A 19,844-nucleotide genomic window follows, 5' to 3' on the forward strand; every position below is an offset into this window, starting at 1 on the left:
GCTGTCTAAGGTCTTATATGTGTAAGACTAATGTCATATAACCATATATATGCCGACCACAATCTCTCAATGACCATAACACATATATAAAAAATATGATTATAACCATAGGGAACCACAATCTGTCTAAACTAGGTAAACACCGTTGCGGGTTACACTTTTTTTAAATATATATGGATAGCAATACTTTAACCAATTATTTTTGACCTACTTCTTCTAGCTCAGTACTTTAATCACCATTATATCATCATATTACATGATTAAAAATCACTAAAAAGAATTAAAATAGATTATTTAATGGTAATTGAAGTAGTGTATTAAGAGTGAGTAAAAAAAAAAGGTTAAAATATCATTATCCTATATATATATATATATATATATATATATATATATAGGATATTATATTAATAAATTTATATTTATTAATAATAAAGTGAAATAATAGAGAGAAGAAATGAAAATAACCGTTAATGAATGTAAAAAATAAAATATAACTGTTAGAATAATTTTGTAGAAAATATGTAAAAATAATTGTTAATTTTTTTTAAAAAAATAAATAATTATATCGTAAAGGATAAATTAGAAATAAGTAATTGTGGACAAAAAATGAATCATCTTTATGTCTAATTATAAAAAAAAGGAAATCATCTTTATATATAGTGATAGATAATAAATGTCTAAAAATAACTAAAACAAGAACAATTCTATTTTTAAAATAAACAGGAAAATTATTAATTAATTATTACTTTGCTAACTTAGTTGGTTTTAAGAAGGAATCATCATGCATTTTTTAAATTATAATAACTTAACGCTAGAATTTTTTGATGAAGCTAAAGTTGAAGGGTTCCTTCTTTTTACTAATTTAAAATTTTTTATTTAACTTAATTTCTTAATGATAGGATATCTTTTTGAGTTGAAATGATGAATAAAATAATTGTTATGTTGTATGGATAGGATATGTATATCAAATAAGATATGTATATGTTACATTTATATATTTATTTTAAAAATAATAGTATATTATTCGTGATATTTGCATAAGAAAAAATATATAAAAACTCTTAAAAACATAATAAATTTAAGATCATTAACCAAAGCATCAGTAATTTTTCTTCTCTTAGCATTATTAGCCCCTTTATCCTCGTCTTTTTTCTAACATCTAAGTTTCCCCTTTATTTTTATTGTTTCTTAATGTTCTATTTAATTTCGTTATTCGCCTTTAAAGTTTATTCTTGATTGGATAATGATATTTTGATTCTCATTTTGTACTTCCTGAGACGTGACTTAGCATTTACATTACTCAATGCTCCACACTAAGCCACATGATACAAAATGTGAGTCAAAATATGATTTTTCTTCTTTATTATTCAACCCCTTATCTCTCCATTATAACACCTCATAAATGCCTACCATAAATAGTTGAAGGGAATTCTCCATAAAAAATAGATTATGGGAGTATGTGACCTGAAGTTTTTATTTGGCATGCAGATATATGACTTTATTTTATCTGTCACATTATAATTTATAATTAAATGTTTCTTTTTTCCAACAATTAAGCAAGACTCTTACAAAGAGGGTATACTGATTTTACTTGAAGAGAATATTTTCTATTATCAGACCCGATTTTATTATGCATCAGCATGCAAATATATTTTATGAATATGGACCTCAATGAAATTGGGAGTAACACCTTGTGGTAAATGTAACGTCCCATTTAATTATTAGACGAAATTAAAGGAAACGTCACGCGATAAAAGTATAGTAGCGTAGTCTTGGGGTCCTCAACACAACCCCTACAACCTGGGCACACCACGATGCCAACATAAACCATATACAATCCTAACAAAGAGTGTAGAGTACGAAAGCATAAAACGATACAGGGGTCGTAGCCCTAAAGAAATAGTGAATAGAACAACTCCAGCCCATATGGCTAAGCAGCGGACTCGCCATTCCCTTGTTGACCATGAGAACTTCGTCCATCTGCTCCCATCAATCAAATTGATGATCATCGCAAGAAGAACAACCACATACAATACAACCATGCAACAAAACGGGTAAGCTAAAGCCAACAACATATTCATCATACAGTCAAATATATTTTCATCATCTCATATCCATATAACAACCAAACATGTTATGACTCCTCATTTAATACACTACGACTCGACTCGACTCATCCGGATACGTATAACTTGGTCAGATTCAGCGAATGCTTGCACTTGTGATGGATACCTCTGCTCGACCCTGAGCTGCTCGATCCTGAGCTATGTGTTACAAGTGTTACGATGAATCAAATTTCTCTCACCACAAGGTTAGCCCTTAATGAATTTCAGACCTCCTGCTACTCTCACCACAGGAGTCAGTCCGCTCTAAGTGAGACTAACTGGCCCCTTAGAGTGTCAAGATGCAGTCCTTACCTTGAATCCTTACCTAGTTATACAGATGGGGCACCACCATGGACACCCACTAACAGGGGCCATGAAATTACGTCCCGACCACTGAAGCGTACCCCCGGAGGTCTCACCTAGAGACCCCAAGGAATTACACGCTGACCCGGACCAACATTTATAAAACAATAATAGGAGAACATCAAAATCATGTTTACAATTCCATACCCATCCATGAGATTTATTCCTCATACGCATCAATTTTGAATCCACACATCTGATCATCACCATCCCATGAGTCTAGGGTCTCGTCTCATGTCAATACCGTATTCCTTTGGTTCCAGCTCATTCATTTCACATGCCAAGATCATACCCAACCCGTCATACGCAAATTCACGAATCATGCCAAGCATACATAACATCCCATTATATACATATTTCTCGTTATCCCATTCATTTCCAAACCAATACTAACCATCCAGGAACAACCAAACATCCAAACAGCACACTGCCTCGCCCAGCCCCTCGCTCAGGGCTGAAGGGTCTCGCTCAAGCGAGACGTGCTCGCTCAGGCGAGTCCCTCTTCGCCTAGGCGAGGGCTCAAAAAGGGGGCAGGAGCACGCACGGGATCTCGCTTAAGCGAGATCCCTCTCGCCTGGGCGAGGTGCTCGTTCGCTCAAAACGTTGAGCTGGTCGCCTAGGCGGCCTTTCGCGCAAAAGTCCTAGGCGAGCTTCCTGTTCATCTCGCTTAGGCGAGACTGACTCGCTTGGGCGAGATTAACAGATCTCGCCACTGATCTTCGCTGTACTCAACACAGTTCATGTCTAAACAACAACCCAAATCATGCCATACACTCACAGTCGCACATACACTCGAAAAATTACAGAACACCATCAAAACTAACAACATGGTATCAGACAGTAGGGTTCTAGCTTCCCTTACCTAGGAATAGCTAGCAAAACGACTCGACGCGCCCTTTATACCGAACACACGAGCACAACAACTCAAAGAGCGAACGTAAGAGCTGAAAAGATGGCTGAACAGAAGCACGATATGGTCACTAGGAACCCTAGCTGGGAAAAGAACGAAATGAGCAATAGAAACAAGTATGGGCTTGCCACAACACTTACATGGAGTAGGAAAACAACTTCGAACTAGCTCGAAGACGGTAGAACCCTAACCCTAGCAGAGCGCCCGTGAGAGCAAGGGGATGACGGCTGGTTCTTTTCTGAAAGTGAATGAAATATGGAATTAGGACAACACGAAGGGTTCTTATATCATGGGCCAGCCTTTTAGGCCCACTGCTGTAGGGCAGCCCTAAAGATTAAGATGGCAGAAATAAAAGGGGCCTTACAGTAAAGATTGGTAAAATATTAAAATCAAATAAAACACACTAAATTAAATAATAATAATAATATTGAAAAAATAAATAATAGTAGCCATAATAAATAAAATATAATAGTAGTAAATATAAATAATAATAATTTTATTTTTATCAATTAAAATATATTTTTTAATTTATTAAATTTATCACATTCGGTAACTTCTATAATCTTACTTTCATTCCAAATCTTTTAATCTAAACAACTTTATTCTTACATTTTCTTTTTTCTTCTCAAATCCACTCATTTTAACTTCCTCAAATCTACTATTCATTATATTTAAATTGTAATGTTAGAAGATTATTATGTAATAAAGTTAATAGAATTTTCGTTTAAATCTCATACACTCACCTAATTTGTAATGAGTGTAGCATTACAAATATTTTTGTTTTTTATATATAACTTTGAATCAATGCATTTAAACTGAAAAATCATAAACCCTAACCTAAATAAAAAACACTACAAATAAATTTATTTGTTTTATTTAAAATATTATACATCAATCATAAATATTTTCATTGAAAAAAAAATCGCATATTAAAAATATTTATCATAGTATACTTTAATTAACATAAATTTATATATTTAAATATAATATTAATTTTGTGATTAAAATTATTTATTGAAAAATACTAGCTGTTGTACAATAATATTATGATCCGTTATAAAATTTGTTTTGATTCTTTATCCGTTACAAAATTATTATGATCCAAATAATAGTTTGTTTAATGAATCTTTACTATATATAGAAGACACTTTTTTAGGGAAAAAAAATACATTCAATATCATGAGTAATGCATGTATTGTTTTTCAATCATATTTGAAATTTCACTGAAGTAAAACTCTAAAATTGTTTTGTTCTCTTTTTCTTTTAGCTCTTTATGTTTGGTGAATACAGTTATCATTCACTTATATTCATAATATAGACATTTAACTCTTTTAAGTGTAATTTTTTAATAAACTTTTAGGGTATAATTGACATTCCTGGGTCCATTTTAACACCCCGTCTTCCACTGCCTCCAATCCCCACTCAAGAGATAAAGAATCATTCAAGTTGGCACTTTCCATAAGGCAGGGCAATGTCAATATGAACGACAAGGATTGATGTCAAACAATAGAATAAAGCCATATTTTACATTAACGGGACAAAATGCATCAATTTTTCTTTGGTGTTTCTCACTATGACAGAATCCACTTAGAAATTTTTGAGTCTAGTTACAAATATAAATTCTATATCATCTTCAATTACAACTGTTAACACAAGTAAAACTAAAACATTTCTTCCTGCGTCTTTTAATTATTTGTAAACATAGCTACATTGCATTTACTTACATGGCATCTTAAAAATAATAATGGAATTGAATTTACTTAAGTAATTCGACATCAGTCATCTCAAAAGTCAAAGTAAATTTAGCAAATCTACCGTTAAGTTTCAATAAGTCTACAGTTCAAGTTATGTAGTGACTGCGACTGATTTGAACATTGCTTTTGGAAGCACACCCAATAATATAGGAAACCGCGTCCATCTTTTGGAAGATGCAAAATCAATAGTATACCAAGTAGCTTTCATATAAAATTACACGTGCTTCAACATCCAACATACGCTATAGATTTCTTAAACATGATTTTAAGGATGCAGATAAAAAACATAAGACCACATCCTTTATGCAAAACAATGGCTGTAATTCTATTCATGTTTCTTCTCAGTGTTGTTTCACAGAACTTAGTGTACATGATGCCACATACAGTTGCTCTCTCTTTGAGTTCAGAGAGTGACAAGCTGGCTTTACTTGCTTTGAAGCATAAGCTTACCAATGGAGTCGCCAATGCTCTTCCATCATGGAACAACTCTCTGCATTTCTGTGAGTGGCAGGGTGTTACATGCGGACATCGTCACATGAGAGTCTCTGTCTTGCACTTGGAAAATGAAAACTGGGGTGGCACTCTTGGACCATCTTTGGGAAATCTAAGCTTCCTCACAACCCTCATTCTTTCCAACATCAACTTGTATGGGGAAATTCCCGCACAAATTGGTCGATTAAAGAGGTTGCAGGTTCTTGACTTGAGCCACAACAGTCTAAATGGTCAGATTCCTGTACACCTTTCTACTGCTCTAAACTTGAGGTCATTAACTTGTTGTACAACAAACTCAATGGAAAACTTCCCTCCTGGTTCGGACTTGGATCCATGACACGGCTTAATAAGTTGCTTCTTGGTGCCAATGATCTAGTTGGTACTGTCCCATCTTCCTTGGGGAATCTTTCATCGCTCCAAAATATCACAGTGGCAAGAAATCATTTGGTGGGAAGTATACCACATGTTTTGGGCCGATTATCAAATTTGAAGGAGCTGAATCTTGGTTTAAATAATTTTTCAGGAGTAGTGCCTGATTCTCTTTATAACCTTTCCAATATTCAAATTTTTGTTCTCGGGGTAAACCGGTTATCTGGTACTCTTCCATCAAAAATGCAACTTGCTTTTCCAAACCTTAGAGCATTCTTTGTTGGAGATAACCAGTTGAATGGGGCTTTCCCGTCTTCAATATCCAACATCACCGGATTGCAAGCGTTTGATATCTCCTTAAATGGTTTCAGTGGGCAAATTCATCCCACTTTGGGAAGCTTAACTAAACTTAAGGCGTTTAGCATTTTTGATAATAGATTTGGAAGTGGGAGAGCTCAAGATTTAGATTTCCTTTCCTCTTTAACCAATTGTACTCGATTGAAGATACTTTTTTTGGGTTCGAATGAATTTGGTGGTGTGTTGCCAGATCTTATTGGCAATTTTTCTACCAATCTCACTTCGCTCAGTATGGAGTCTAATCAAATAACTGGAACGATACCTGAAGGAATTGGGCAGCTAATCGGTTTAACCGACTTAATCATGATAGACAATTATCTGGAGGGAACTATTCCAGATTCAATTGGAAGGCTTAAAAATCTAGTAAGATTGGCCCTGCAAGAAAACAAATTGTCTGGTAATATTCCTACTGCCATCAGCAATCTTACTATGTTGTCTGAACTTTATCTGCACACCAATAAATTGAAAGGAAGCATTCCATTAAGTCTCAAACACTGCACACGCATGCAGTCATTTGGAGTTTCCGACAATAACTTAAGTGGTGATATTCCTAGCCAAACATTTGGCAATCTAGAAGATTTGATAAATCTTGACTTATCCAACAATTCTTTCACTGGCTCCATTCCTTTAGAAATTGGAAACTTGACGCACCTTTCCGTACTATATCTATACGAAAACAGGTTGTCTGGTGAAATTCCTCTTGAACTTGCAGCTTGTTCCGCATTAACCAAACTCTTGCTGCAGAAAAACTTCTTCCGGGGAAGCATACCTTTGTTCTTGGGCTCCTTACGATCCCTGGAAATCCTAGACCTTTCTAACAACAACTTCTCAAGCACAATCCCTATTGAACTACAAAATCTGACTTTTTTGTATACTTTGAACTTGTCTTTTAACCATCTTTATGGTGAGGTTCCCATAGGGGGAGTCTTTAATAATGTTACAGTAATTTCAATCATTGGAAATAAGGATCTCTGTGGAGGGATACCTCAACTGAAGCTTCCTGCATGCTCTAAGTTGCCCTCAAAGAAACACAAGTGGTCTTTTAGAAAGAAACTCATTCTCATCGTTGCAATTGAAGTTGGAATGTGTTTGGTTGCTTTGACAGTGTTTATCAGCATCTATTTGTTCAGGAAAAGGCCCAAAACACCATCAACTTCATGTTCTCCTGAAAATAAGTACGTAAAGGTTTCTTATGGAGATCTGCATAACGCAACCAATGGATTTTCATCATCCAATTTGGTAGGGTCTGGAGGCTTTGGTTCTGTATATAGTGGATATCTTCTCCCTTTCGAAACACCTGTTGCTGTGAAGGTATTGAATCTTGAAACAGTTGGGGCGTCAAAGAGCTTCGCAGCTGAGTGCAAGGCTCTAGGAAGGATCATGCATCGGAATCTTGTCAACATCTTGACTTGTTGTTCAAGTATTGATTATAACGGTAAAGATTTCAAGGCTATAGTTCTCGAGTTCATGCCTAATGGCAGTCTAGAAAGTTTGCTGCACGACAAAGTAGAGCCCAAATCTAGAAATTTGAGTCTCAACCTTGATCTTGTGGTAAATATTGCTCTTGACGTTGCTAATGCATTGGATTATCTTCATCATGATTCTGAGGAAGCCGTAGTTCACTGTGATATTAAGCCAAGCAACGTTCTTCTTGATGATGACATGGTTGCTCACTTGGGTGATTTTGGGTTAGCAAGACTCCTTCATGTGGCGACGGGAAATTCCAGCAGAGATCAAGTTAGTTCCTCTGCAATTAGAGGAACCATTGGATATGTTCCACCAGGTGCAATGCTTCTCTATCCTTTAAAATGGTTACCTCTGCTTTTTTAATTACCCAGTGGCAACATCAGTATATATATGTATGTATTTAATTTGTTGTGATAAAAAATTGTGTGGAAACAGAGTACGGAACAGGGTGTGGAGTATCAACTAAAGGAGATATCTACAGCTATGGAATTCTTGTGTTGGAAATGGTGACAGGAAGGAGACCAACAGATGCAATGTTTGGTGAGGGTGTAAGCCTACACAAATTCTGCCAAGTGGCAATTCCAGAAGGAATCACTGAGATTGTGGATTCACGTTTGCTTGTGCAAACTGGTGAAGAAGGAAGAAGGGTGATGGAAACAGAAATTAGGGAGTGTTTGGTTGACTTAGTTAGGATTGGAGTTAGATGTTGTGCAGAATTAGTTGTTGAGCGAATGGACATAAAAGATGTGGTACTGGAGTTGGACACAATCAAAGAGAAACTGTCACTGAGTCAATAGTTACAATTTTTTAAGTCTTCGTCCATCACTTGTATGTTTTCTTTCACGTGTTAATCTCCTTTCAACTTCTTCAGTTTCTGCCTAGTGGTGTAATTTGTTGTTCAATAATGAAAAAGGCTTTGAAAAAAAGACCTTCAGACAGAAAATATTTATATATGTGTTTCCTAAAACCGAAAATCTTTGTTTTCAAATTCTTTTTACTGTCCATGGTCCGGTTTATTTCCAAGTTATATCTGCTCTATACTTATATTTATACTTTCCATATTGAAAAAAAAAAAGTCGCATGTATCATATTTTTTTCTCATCTTTATTCCTACTAAATAACGGTAGCAACCACTTTTTTATTATTTTAATATTAATTAATTATTTTTTTATAAAATAATAAAGAATTACGATGAAAGATATATGTAATTATCAAACATTGAATATTAGAATGAGAGTTGTTTCTTCAATATCAAATATTTAGAAAAAAAAATTATAATTATATACATTTCAAATTACAGTACCAAATAAAATTTGATTAGAACCAGAACATTTATAAAATTTGCAAATATTAACGAAAAGTAGTTGATAAAATTTAAAAATATTTTTAAAAAAATTGAAAAGGAAAAAAAATTTAAATTAATTTTTTTTAAAATGTTTGTTTATTCAATTTTTAAATTCAATGAGAACACTTTCTATATGCAAATAAAACTTATAATAAATTACTTTATCAATATCAAACAAAGAACAAAGATTAAACTAATAATAATAAATTTTTAATATGAATCTTCCATATAGTGAACTTCAATATATGTTTGATGGTAATGAAAAACATTCATGGTAATTACATTAAGTTATTATATTATAATAAATAAAAATTATTTATACAATTATAGTGATAAAATTATATATATGATAATGAGTTAGAAAATAAAATAATTATATAAAAAAAATTAAAATAGTATTCTAGATATAAAAATAAACAAATGTGTGTCTGAAAAACAGTTAAAGAGACATCGAATGAGATCGCACAAAGGAAAACAAATGTATAATTAAGGGTATGATAAAATAAAAAATAACTTAAATATCTAAGTTTCAAATATCAACATAGTCGATGATTGAGAGATAATAAAAATTATTTTAGTAAAACAAAGAAGTTTTTCAAATGAAACAAAAATTAATAGTTATATAATAAATAAGATAATTTTTTTATATTTCCTAGTAAATAAAATGTTTATGCTATTGAATACTTAAATTGAGAGGGTTAAACATTTTCATATGAAAATAAAATACACAATAAATAAAAATATTAAGAAAAAGTAAAAATATTTAAATGTAAGACATAAAAATATTTAATTGACATGCATCATTTGAACATTATTGCATAAAGGTAATGATAAGATAAAAAATATTTTGAAGATACAAATGAATTTCACGATAAGTCAAACAATTAGAAGAAATAAAAAAATAATGTATAGTGTGTGTGTATATATATATATATATATATATATATATATATATATATATATATAAGATTATTTAATAGGCTATAAATATTTTAATAATTTAAACGAAGACGAGGATATGGCGAAAATGGGTATGGAGAGAGGAATGAGACGGATATGTACATCTACATATCCATATATATATCCAATCGAAAAAATGAGATATTTTTCATACTCATATTCAATCAATGTAAAAAATTTTCGTAAAAACGGGACGAATTTAAACGATACTCTGTAATCATGTATACGAGCCCAGACCTTAATACCAAATAAACATGATGATTATTATCATCAACATTATGTAAATAATGAATGTTTAGAAATAGTCAAAGCAAAAGAAGAATAATTCTATGTCTAAAACAAAATGGGAAAGTTATTAATTATTACTTTGCCAACTTATTCATCGGTGATCGTCTTAAAAGAAGGCATAGAAAGAAAATTTCCTCGACTTTAACAATAAATGTCCCAGTTATTTTAATAAATAAATCAAAACTTTTTGAGATGTTGATAGAAAAAATATCCTTAAAAGATGAGTTAATGTTGTCTTCCTTGACTTTGTGCGGATAAATAATCAAGATTTATTACCTCAACGTGAACTCGCGTTTCTTTTCCTTTGATATTTATAATATATGGAAAAGAAGAGAATAATCAGTTAACAAATTAATTAAATTAAAATTCAAACTCATAGAGCTTGAAAGTACAATAATTTATTTGTTTATAATTACGGAAAAGATTAATAAGGTCGATATGGATCTTAAAAGGTCTATAGAGGAGTCTTGGTCTTCTCAATTTTTTTTCTTATGTATATATGAATTAGTATATAAATAAAAGTTATTTTTTTTTAATTTATGTATTTAATGCTCCAAAATATTTTCTGAATTTCTGTCATTCATAAAATGAAATATGAATAAAAGAAACTTCTGCTGTTGAGATAGTTTGTCAAACAATTTTTATTGTGATATTTCAAATGATAAAATACGAGATTTTGGTTTTAAGAAGGAATCATTGATATGTATTTTTAGAATTATAACAATAACTTAACACTAGAGTTATTTGATGAAGCTAAAGTTGAAGGTTCTTCCTTTTTACTAATTTAGAAATTTTTGGTTCGGATAAAGTTGTAGGTTCTCAATTTCTTATTGATTGGAAATCTTTTTAGGTTGAAGTGATGAACAAAGCAAGTACAAATAAAATTTTATAATGATATTTTGATTATTTAAAGTAAATCGAAAGAGATGACGGAGATATCTTGTCTCAAGGAATGAAGGTTAAGAGTAAATGCTCAGTTTGAGGTATTTATAAGATAATTTGGATAAAGTTATTGAGTTCTTTTTTTGGTGAAACTTTTAAGTCATGGGAAATATGATGGAAATCTCAAACCCATTACCAATGAGAGAAGTTCTAGGTACAAATATTATAGGGCTTTTGAGGGTTAGGAAAAAATTTAATTTTCTTCTTTGGTAATGTCTTTTTGAGTTGTATTGAAGAGTGTTTTATGTTACACCTAATTCACTATAGACATTACAAAATCAAGAGTAAGAGTTTAGTTAGCTCATACTGAATTGACTCAAGAAGTATTATGGATGGTAGGAGAAAAACTTAATATTCATTCCGTGAAATCTTGCCACCAAAATATCCAAATTAGACATTTGTGTTGTAAACTTTGATGTTAACATTATTAGACCTCTAATGCATGGTTTGAAGGAGAGATTGAGATTTTCTTAAAAGTCTTCCTAAGTCAAACTAAATGTAAAGTAATGTTCACATATAATTAAAATAACAAAATTGGTATTTTACTAAACTCTATAAGAAAATGATGACTTAGTGATAAAATTGGAAGGCAAGATGGAAGAAGTTGTTGGTTTAACTCTCTCTACTAACAATTTGAAAACATAAGGTTAGTTTCATGGGTTTGGAAAGGAAGGTGAGAGGGGTTCTGAGTTCAACTCCCTACATTATCAAATACTAACAATATCTAAAAAAGTATTTGTTTTATCGAAAATATTATACATCAATCATATATATTTTTATTGAAAATAAAATTATATATTAAAAATAGAATCAAATATGCTTATAGTTCTTACATTTTGATCAAAAATTAGAATTTGTCAATGTTTCAAACTTTAATACAGTTTGGCCCTACACTTTAAAAATGAATCGATATAGTCATTTTTATCCAGTGACATTAATTTCTTTTGTACGTATTAAACAATGTTTTAGATTGACAATTGACATTTGAGGTGGAACCTCATTTGATATGTCAAAAAAATTAAACTCAATTGAATTAAAAAGACTATAGATTAAACTGTATTAAAATTTGTAACACAATTGAATTTCAATTTCATGTCAAAGTTTAAGGACTAAAAATATATTTAAACTTAAAAATATTTATCTTCATAAACTTTAATTAACACGAATTTATACATTTAAATATAATATTATTAATAATTGTGATTACAAATTATTATTTATTGAAAAATACTCGTTGTAGAGTATATCCGGTGGCAAAACTCAACAACTTCCTTTTACACAAAAACAAGTGTATATGTTATCATCTATGATGCATGGATATGATATGTGTAGTGTTAGAAATATTTTAATATAATTTAAAAAATAAATAATTAAAATAGAAATTCTACTGTTACTGAAGTTTTTATAGACCTTTAATTTATGGGTTAATGATTTTTATGGCTAATGGCTATATTCCAATTATTATTTACCTCTTTGTCTCCATTTTCTACCTATAAATATCACCTAGGTGCATGGGAAAAGACACAACAACAAAACAACAAATACTAGAGTTCTCTCAAAAGTTTTCTTCTCTATATTATCTTAAAACAATGGTGTTGATAAGGTTCGGAGATCCTTCGTTGCACTCGATCGATCTGACGGGTTGTTGTATCTTGGGAGAGAAACGCATATGATAAGAAACAGATATGATTATGTATTGATATATTTGTTTAGCCCTGTGCAATAGGGGCATTTTCTCTCTAAGGATAGCGCTATGCGTGCCTCAACCCAGGATATTTCTACTCCTTACCTTTTATCTATTATTTATTATATCTGATTAATATTCATTGTTTTATATATATGTCTTAGTATTATTATTGATTTAATAATTATTATTATATCATTTTATATTTTTATTATTATTAGTATTATTTGAGTAATCATTTTCTAACATTCTTAGAGAGAAAATTTATTATCTTGCTATTTCTATTTTTTTGATTTCATTCTTAGAGAGAAAACGTGTTTGTTATTCTTTGTTTTTGATTACTCATCTGCATTCATTTCTAAAATTAAAAATAATATAGATTGAAGACTGAAAACAAATTTTATGAACTAATGTGTTTCTTATGGTTATATTTAAATCAGTTTCAACTAAGCTTAAAAATTGAGGTGTATAATTGTTTCTATTTCTATTGGTAACAATAAATGAAATTATGGATAAATAAAATTCATGCTCATTGAATAATTTTTTGTGATGTCTATAGCTCATGCTTATGTTGTTATATTAATTTATGCTTTAATATTGTCTATTCTTACCATTGATAAAGATGTTATATATCATGTTATATATTGAGAAATTTTGGTTAGAGACCATTCACATTATTAAATTTTGAGGTACAAAATTAATTAAATAGAGAAATGACAATACATGTATATTTAAATGAGTGTTTTGTGTGAAACTCATGGTATTATTCATTAAGTAACATATTCATATGGTGTTAATGTAATGGGGCAGCGAAAGAAAAAAAATGCTTTTGTTTGATATGGTAAATGTTATGCTTCAAGTTCTAGCTTGCCTAACATTATATTAGTGAAGTTCTATATCTTGCTTACCATATTTTGAACACAAAAGATTGAGATAAAACTTTTTATGAATTATAAAAGAAAAAAGAACCACATTTAAAATATTTCAAAGTGTGAGGGTGTCTTGTAAAGGTTAATATACCTTTTAATAAAAAAAAATCTTTGGTTATTTATATTTATAAATATCTAGAGATGTTTCCTTCAAATGATAAGTTATCTAAGTTTGTTTGTGATACTGATAATGTTAATTTTTACCATTATCCAAGCTATATTTCATTAGCAAAATCATCTCTTCCAAAGCTTTTAACCTACTTAATCCTCAATTTTACCTTACTTTTGAAAATAAATACATTGTGAGTTGCATTGATCCAAATATACCCTAATCCCCATTTTTTTGTATCCTTTTTGTAGATTGGAAGCTTTGCTCCAAAAGTCCGGATAAATGAGTGACCCGGAATAGCAAGGAGAAGAGCAAAAATATCAACAGGAAGCGCCCGGCGACACAAAGACAGCGTCAGGCGCAACAGGCCGCCAGCGCCAGGCGCCAGACAAGCGCCAGACAAGCGCTACTGCTAGTCACCGCCTGGCGGCACCTGGCCACCGCCGGGCGGTAGATGAGGAATTTGCCCACTGTTTGATGGCTAGCGCCTGGCGGTGAGACCCTTCCGCCAGGCGCCCGTTTTCGCTGATGTGGCAAGTTGGCTCTTTTTCTTCTGTTTTCGCGAGGGGAAACCTATCTTGGACATTTTGGAGCTCGAGTAACGCGATTTGGAGAGCTTGGAGGAGTGTTAGGGCTTGTGGGAACAGCTCCATCTTCCTCTTTGTATCTCTTTCTCTTCCATTTTCCATTTTGTAAGCTTGAGCTCTCCATGACAATGGAGAGCTAAACCCATTTTTGTTGGGGTTAGATGTAGCCACTGAACTTTCATGTATTTTCGAATGGTTTGAATATATATATGCTTCTTCCATTGATTTCTAGTATCTTTGTTTATGCATTTAAAGCTTGCTTTGTTTTACCCATTCATTGCATGATATTTGGGTCATTAGGTATTGGAAAATATCTCTTGAAACCTTGAATTGGAACAAGATACCTAATGGAACTTGTATCTAGGAATGGAACTTGACCCATTAGTTGTCTTAAACCCTAATTTGTAAAGCGGGTTTGTTTATTTAGGGATTCAAGGAATTGACTCTAAATAAGGAAACCTAGGCTCATTCAACTAAGGGATTAGAGTTTGAGTAAACTTGTGGGTTGACATTAGTAATTAATGGAGAAGAGTTTTATTGCTTAATATACATGAGAGTGAAGTAGGTGAAGTCTAACTCCAACAATATCAATCCATTGCATTTCTAGTCTTTACCATTTCCTAGAGCCTTCAAATATCCAAGTTCAATTTTAATTATTTAGGCAAAATTTAATTTCATACAAAAACCCCAAATTATGAATTTATTCATTAGTTTAAATTAGTCACTAATTACGCAAATATTTAGTATACACGAGTCTTTTGGGAAACGATATCCCGGTCTTACCAGTTACTACTTGCGCGACTTGGTACACTTGCCAAAGTCTTAACAGATACCTCGGAAACTATTTTTGCCATCTAGTGTAATATTATTTGTATTTCTTCTAGTTATGACAATATGCCCAATTTCTTGAGATGATTGAAGGTTAATGTAATTTTGGATATTGATTCTGGTGGCACAATATCATCTGCTGGTTATGGTTATGTTTTTAACCTTGGATGAAGGTGTCCTATCATGGAAATATGTTAAAAAGTTGTTGTTATGTCTTGATCTACTGTGCAAACATAAATTATTCTTTTTTCCAATGCATCCTGACAATCAAATTATTATATTTAAAGTTTTTAGTAAAAATGTCAATGAAATTGACATAGAGAACGAGAGACAAATATATTAGAAACTTAATTACTCATGGTATTGTCTCTGTTGACTTTGTCAGGTTAGAAAGAAATATTACAGATATGCTTATCAAAGGGTTGATGCATCAACAACAAGTATTTGAGTCGTTGAGGGGAATGAGACTATAGCCCATAAATTAGTTGCAACAATGGACACCTATCTCCACATGAATGGCGATCCCATGGAATGGAGTTCAATGGGTAACAACGAAGTTGTTGTTGACTAAAGTACACCAAATAATTTGATTAAATTTTATGTCTCATTCCTATGGTGAGGTGTACTATAAATTGTGACAATAATAAGGTTGAGGTATGTACATTATTATGCTTATTTTATAAAATACCTCTTAATAAACCCAATGGTTGAGGTATGTGCATTATTTCATAAAATACCTCTTAATAAACCCAATGACAATTATTGTAGGGGTGTGAGTCACAAACCACCCTTTGAGGGTTTACCTAGTGAGTGTGATGGTGGGGCCGCCATTGTGAGACATGGGCAAATCTCTAAGTGACACTCATGAAACAATATACATGCACAAGGCCGTAACGTGCACCCACTGATTAGAACCTATAATGAACACCAATATTGTATGTGTTATTTACTAAAACCTGGTCACAAGGGATGTAGTTCAAGACAATCAAGTCTCTGCATTTTCTTGGGTGGAAGTTTATAAGCACTAGGTGTAAGGGTCAGACCCGGAAGGTTCCTTACACTGAACTACAATATTTTGTTTAAAAAGATAATATATATTTTTTGTTTTATTTTATTTTTTAAATTATGTGGGGGATTGTTAGAAATATTTTAATGTAATTTAAAAAATAAATAATTAAAATAGAAATTCTACTGTTAGTGAAGTTTTTATAGACCTTTAATTTATGGGTTAATGGTTTTTATGGCTAACGACTATATTCCAATTACTATTTACTTCTTTGTCTCCATTTTCTACCTATAAATACCACCTAGGTGCATGGGGAAAGACACAACAACAAATACTAGAGTTCTCTCAAAAGTTTTCTTCTCTATATTATCTTAAAACAATGGTGTTCATAAGGTTCGGAGATCTTTCGCTGCACTCGATCGATCTGACAGGTTGTTGTATCTTGGGAGAGAAACGCATATGATAAGAAACACATATGATTGTGTATTGATATATTTGTTTAGTCCTGTGCAGTAGGGGCGTTTTCTCTCTAAGGATAGTGTTATGCGTGTCTCAACCCATGATATTTCTACTCCTTACCTTTTATCTATTATTTATTATTGTTAAAATATTTGTTGATATCTGATTAATATTCATTATTTTATATATATGTCTTAGTATTATTGTTGATTTAATAATTATTATTATATCATTTTATATTTTTATTATTATTAGTATTATTTGAGTAATCATTTTCTAACATGTATCGGATATGACACGTATATGATATGTCGATACGTTTATTTTAAAAATAATAGGATACGGTAGATCCGTGATATATGCATATTGAGAAGTGTACAAAAATTCTTAAGAACATGATAAATATCTTATTGTTATTATGTGAATCCAAATTAAAATTATATATACTAGCCTAAACACAGGCGCTATCGCGCCTGTGTATACGCATTTTTTAAATATACGTGATATTATATTAGTCAGTGATGATATTGTAATGTTATTAAGTTAATATATAAAATAAAATTATATTTATCAAAAATAAAGTGAAATATATAAAAAAAGATGAGAGAATAACTGTTGATAAATAGGAAAAAAAAAAGAACCAAAGATAGACCATTTTATGAAAAAGCTTCTAAAATAACGGTCAATTTTCAAAAGTTTAGTAAATAATTATATTTTAAAGGGTAAAATTGGAATTTTGAAATGTGGACACAAAAAAGAAAATCTTCTTTATATATTGTTATAGATTAAACGTTGTCAAAATAAAAATGTATAAACTATAAAAATACTATTGTTTTATAGATTAGATATTTCATTAAAAGTATCAATAAAATATTTTAAAGATCAAATACGGATATGTGTCGAACACGGATATATGATCCAAATTGAAATATATGTGCATCGTACATTCATAATAATAATTAGGGTTAAATATGTTTTTGGTCCCTCAAGTTTGAGTGAATTTTGGAATTAGTCCCTCATCAAAACTTTATACCAATTTAGTTCTTCATCTTTCAAAATGCGTGAATTTAGTCCTTTTAACCAAATTTTGTTAAGTTTATTTGACGTTTCAAGAGCATTTCATGAAAGTATTTAAGTTAACATTGAAACAAAAATGTGTCAAACAGTGTAAATAATTTAAATACTATCATGAAATGCGCTTGAAACGTCAAAAAAACATAACAAAATTTGGTTAAAAGGACTAAATTCACACATTTTGAAAGATAAAGGACTAAATTGGTCAAAAGTTTTGATGAGGGATTAATTCTAATTTTCGCTGAAACTTGAGGAACCAAAAACATATTTAACCCTAATAATTATCATTCATTTTATTTTGTTCTTTTCCGTGTTTTTAATTCCAGCAATCGAATTCTTCCTCTTCATAATTTAGTGATATTTAGGTATTATGATAGCATGTTTAGAAATAATTTTGATACCTCAAAACTGATAGAATCTAAATTTAATTTGACCTCATAAAACTGGTTTAGTGGAGGAAAAGGAGTATGTAATAGATGCAACAAACTTAATCTATGACTTTGATATCAAGAGAATGCATCTTATAAATACTCACTTTAATAAATCAATTTTATGATATTGGGTTAAATTTAGACTTTATTATGCGAATAAAGGGTTTATCTTAAAAAATCGTACATGCACTTTTAAGTTTTTATTCTATGATAAAATTTGGTTTTGATTCTTTATTCCTTACAAAATTATTTTTATCACAATGATACCTTGTTTAATGCATCTTCACTATAAATAAAATACTTTTTTCATGAGAAAAAAACATAGTATATCCAATATCACGAATAATGCATGTGTTGTTTTTCAATCATATTTAAAATTTTTCTAAAGTAAAACTCTTAAAATTATTGTTGTTTTTCTTTAGTTCTAGTAAATACAGTTATCATTCATGTGTGAATATTATATTATATTTATGAAATTCACATTTAGCTCTTTTCAGTGTAATTTTACAATAACTAAAGTTTTTTTTTTGGGTTATATTTGACCGTCTTAAACCCATTTGAACACCCCGTGCCCACTGATCCCACTGCCCACGTAAGAGGTCAAGAATAAAAAAAGTTGGCCTTGAAGGCAGGGCAATGCCAATATGAATGACAAAGATTGATGCAATACTTGTCAACGATAATAAATGCATATATACATATATATATATATATATATATATATATATATATATATATGTGTGTATATATATATATGTGTATATATATATATATATACATATATATATATATATATATATACACATATATATATATACATATATATATATATATATATATATATGTTACATTAACGGGAGTAGATGCACCAAAGAAAATTAGGTGTTCTCATTATGACAGAGTCCATGTACAAACTTTTGAGTCTTGTTACAAATCAAAAATTCTATGACATTTTCAATTACACCTTTTAACACAATTAAAACTAAACATTTCTTCCTACGTCCTTGAATTATTTATAAGCAAAGCTATGTTGAATTTATTTACATGGCATCTTAATAACAATAATGGAATTGAATTTACGTAAGTAATTCAATATCAGTCATTTCAAAAGTCGAAGTCAACTCGGCAAATTTATCATTAAGTTTCCACAACTAAAGTCATTGTCCAGGGAGAAAAATTCAACCAATGTGTAGTAAGTCTTAAGTCCAGGTTATGTGTAATGGCTGACTGATTTGAAGTGTGGTTTTGGAAGCACGCCCAGTACCATAAGAAACCGCGTCCATCTTTTGGATGATGCAAAAGCAATGGTCCCCCAGTAGCTTTCATCCAAACATTACAACTACTTCAACTCCAACGTAAGACCACATCCTAATTTATGCAAAACA

At 31.0% G+C, this 19,844-nt stretch overlaps 1 protein-coding gene and 1 pseudogene across 1 annotated transcript; both read left to right on the forward strand.

The window, feature by feature from the left end:
• Positions 1 to 5,445: 5,445 nt before the first annotated feature.
• On the forward strand, positions 5,446 to 8,180 carry LOC146884451 (uncharacterized; annotated as a pseudogene).
• A 72-nt stretch (positions 8,181 to 8,252) lies between these two features.
• LOC114193998 (putative LRR receptor-like serine/threonine-protein kinase At3g47570) lies at positions 8,253 to 8,674 on the forward strand. Its single transcript, XM_028084016.2, has one exon. It carries the CDS (start codon positions 8,321 to 8,323, stop codon positions 8,612 to 8,614), a length of 294 nt encoding a protein of 97 aa, XP_027939817.2. The 5' UTR covers positions 8,253 to 8,320; the 3' UTR covers positions 8,615 to 8,674.
• The last annotated feature ends 11,170 nt before the right edge of the window (positions 8,675 to 19,844 follow it).

This window comes from Vigna unguiculata, chromosome 8 (genome assembly GCF_037176805.1).
Source record: "Vigna unguiculata cultivar grain cowpea cultivar isolate G323 ecotype 2 chromosome 8, ASM3717680v1, whole genome shotgun sequence".
NCBI classification, from domain to species: domain Eukaryota; kingdom Viridiplantae; phylum Streptophyta; class Magnoliopsida; order Fabales; family Fabaceae; genus Vigna; species Vigna unguiculata.

What these genes read in the sequence shown, in the direction of transcription:
- LOC114193998 (XM_028084016.2), top strand. Translation starts at nt 8,321, where the DNA reads ATGGTGACAGGAAGGAGACCAACAGATGCAATGTTTGGTGAGGGTGTA.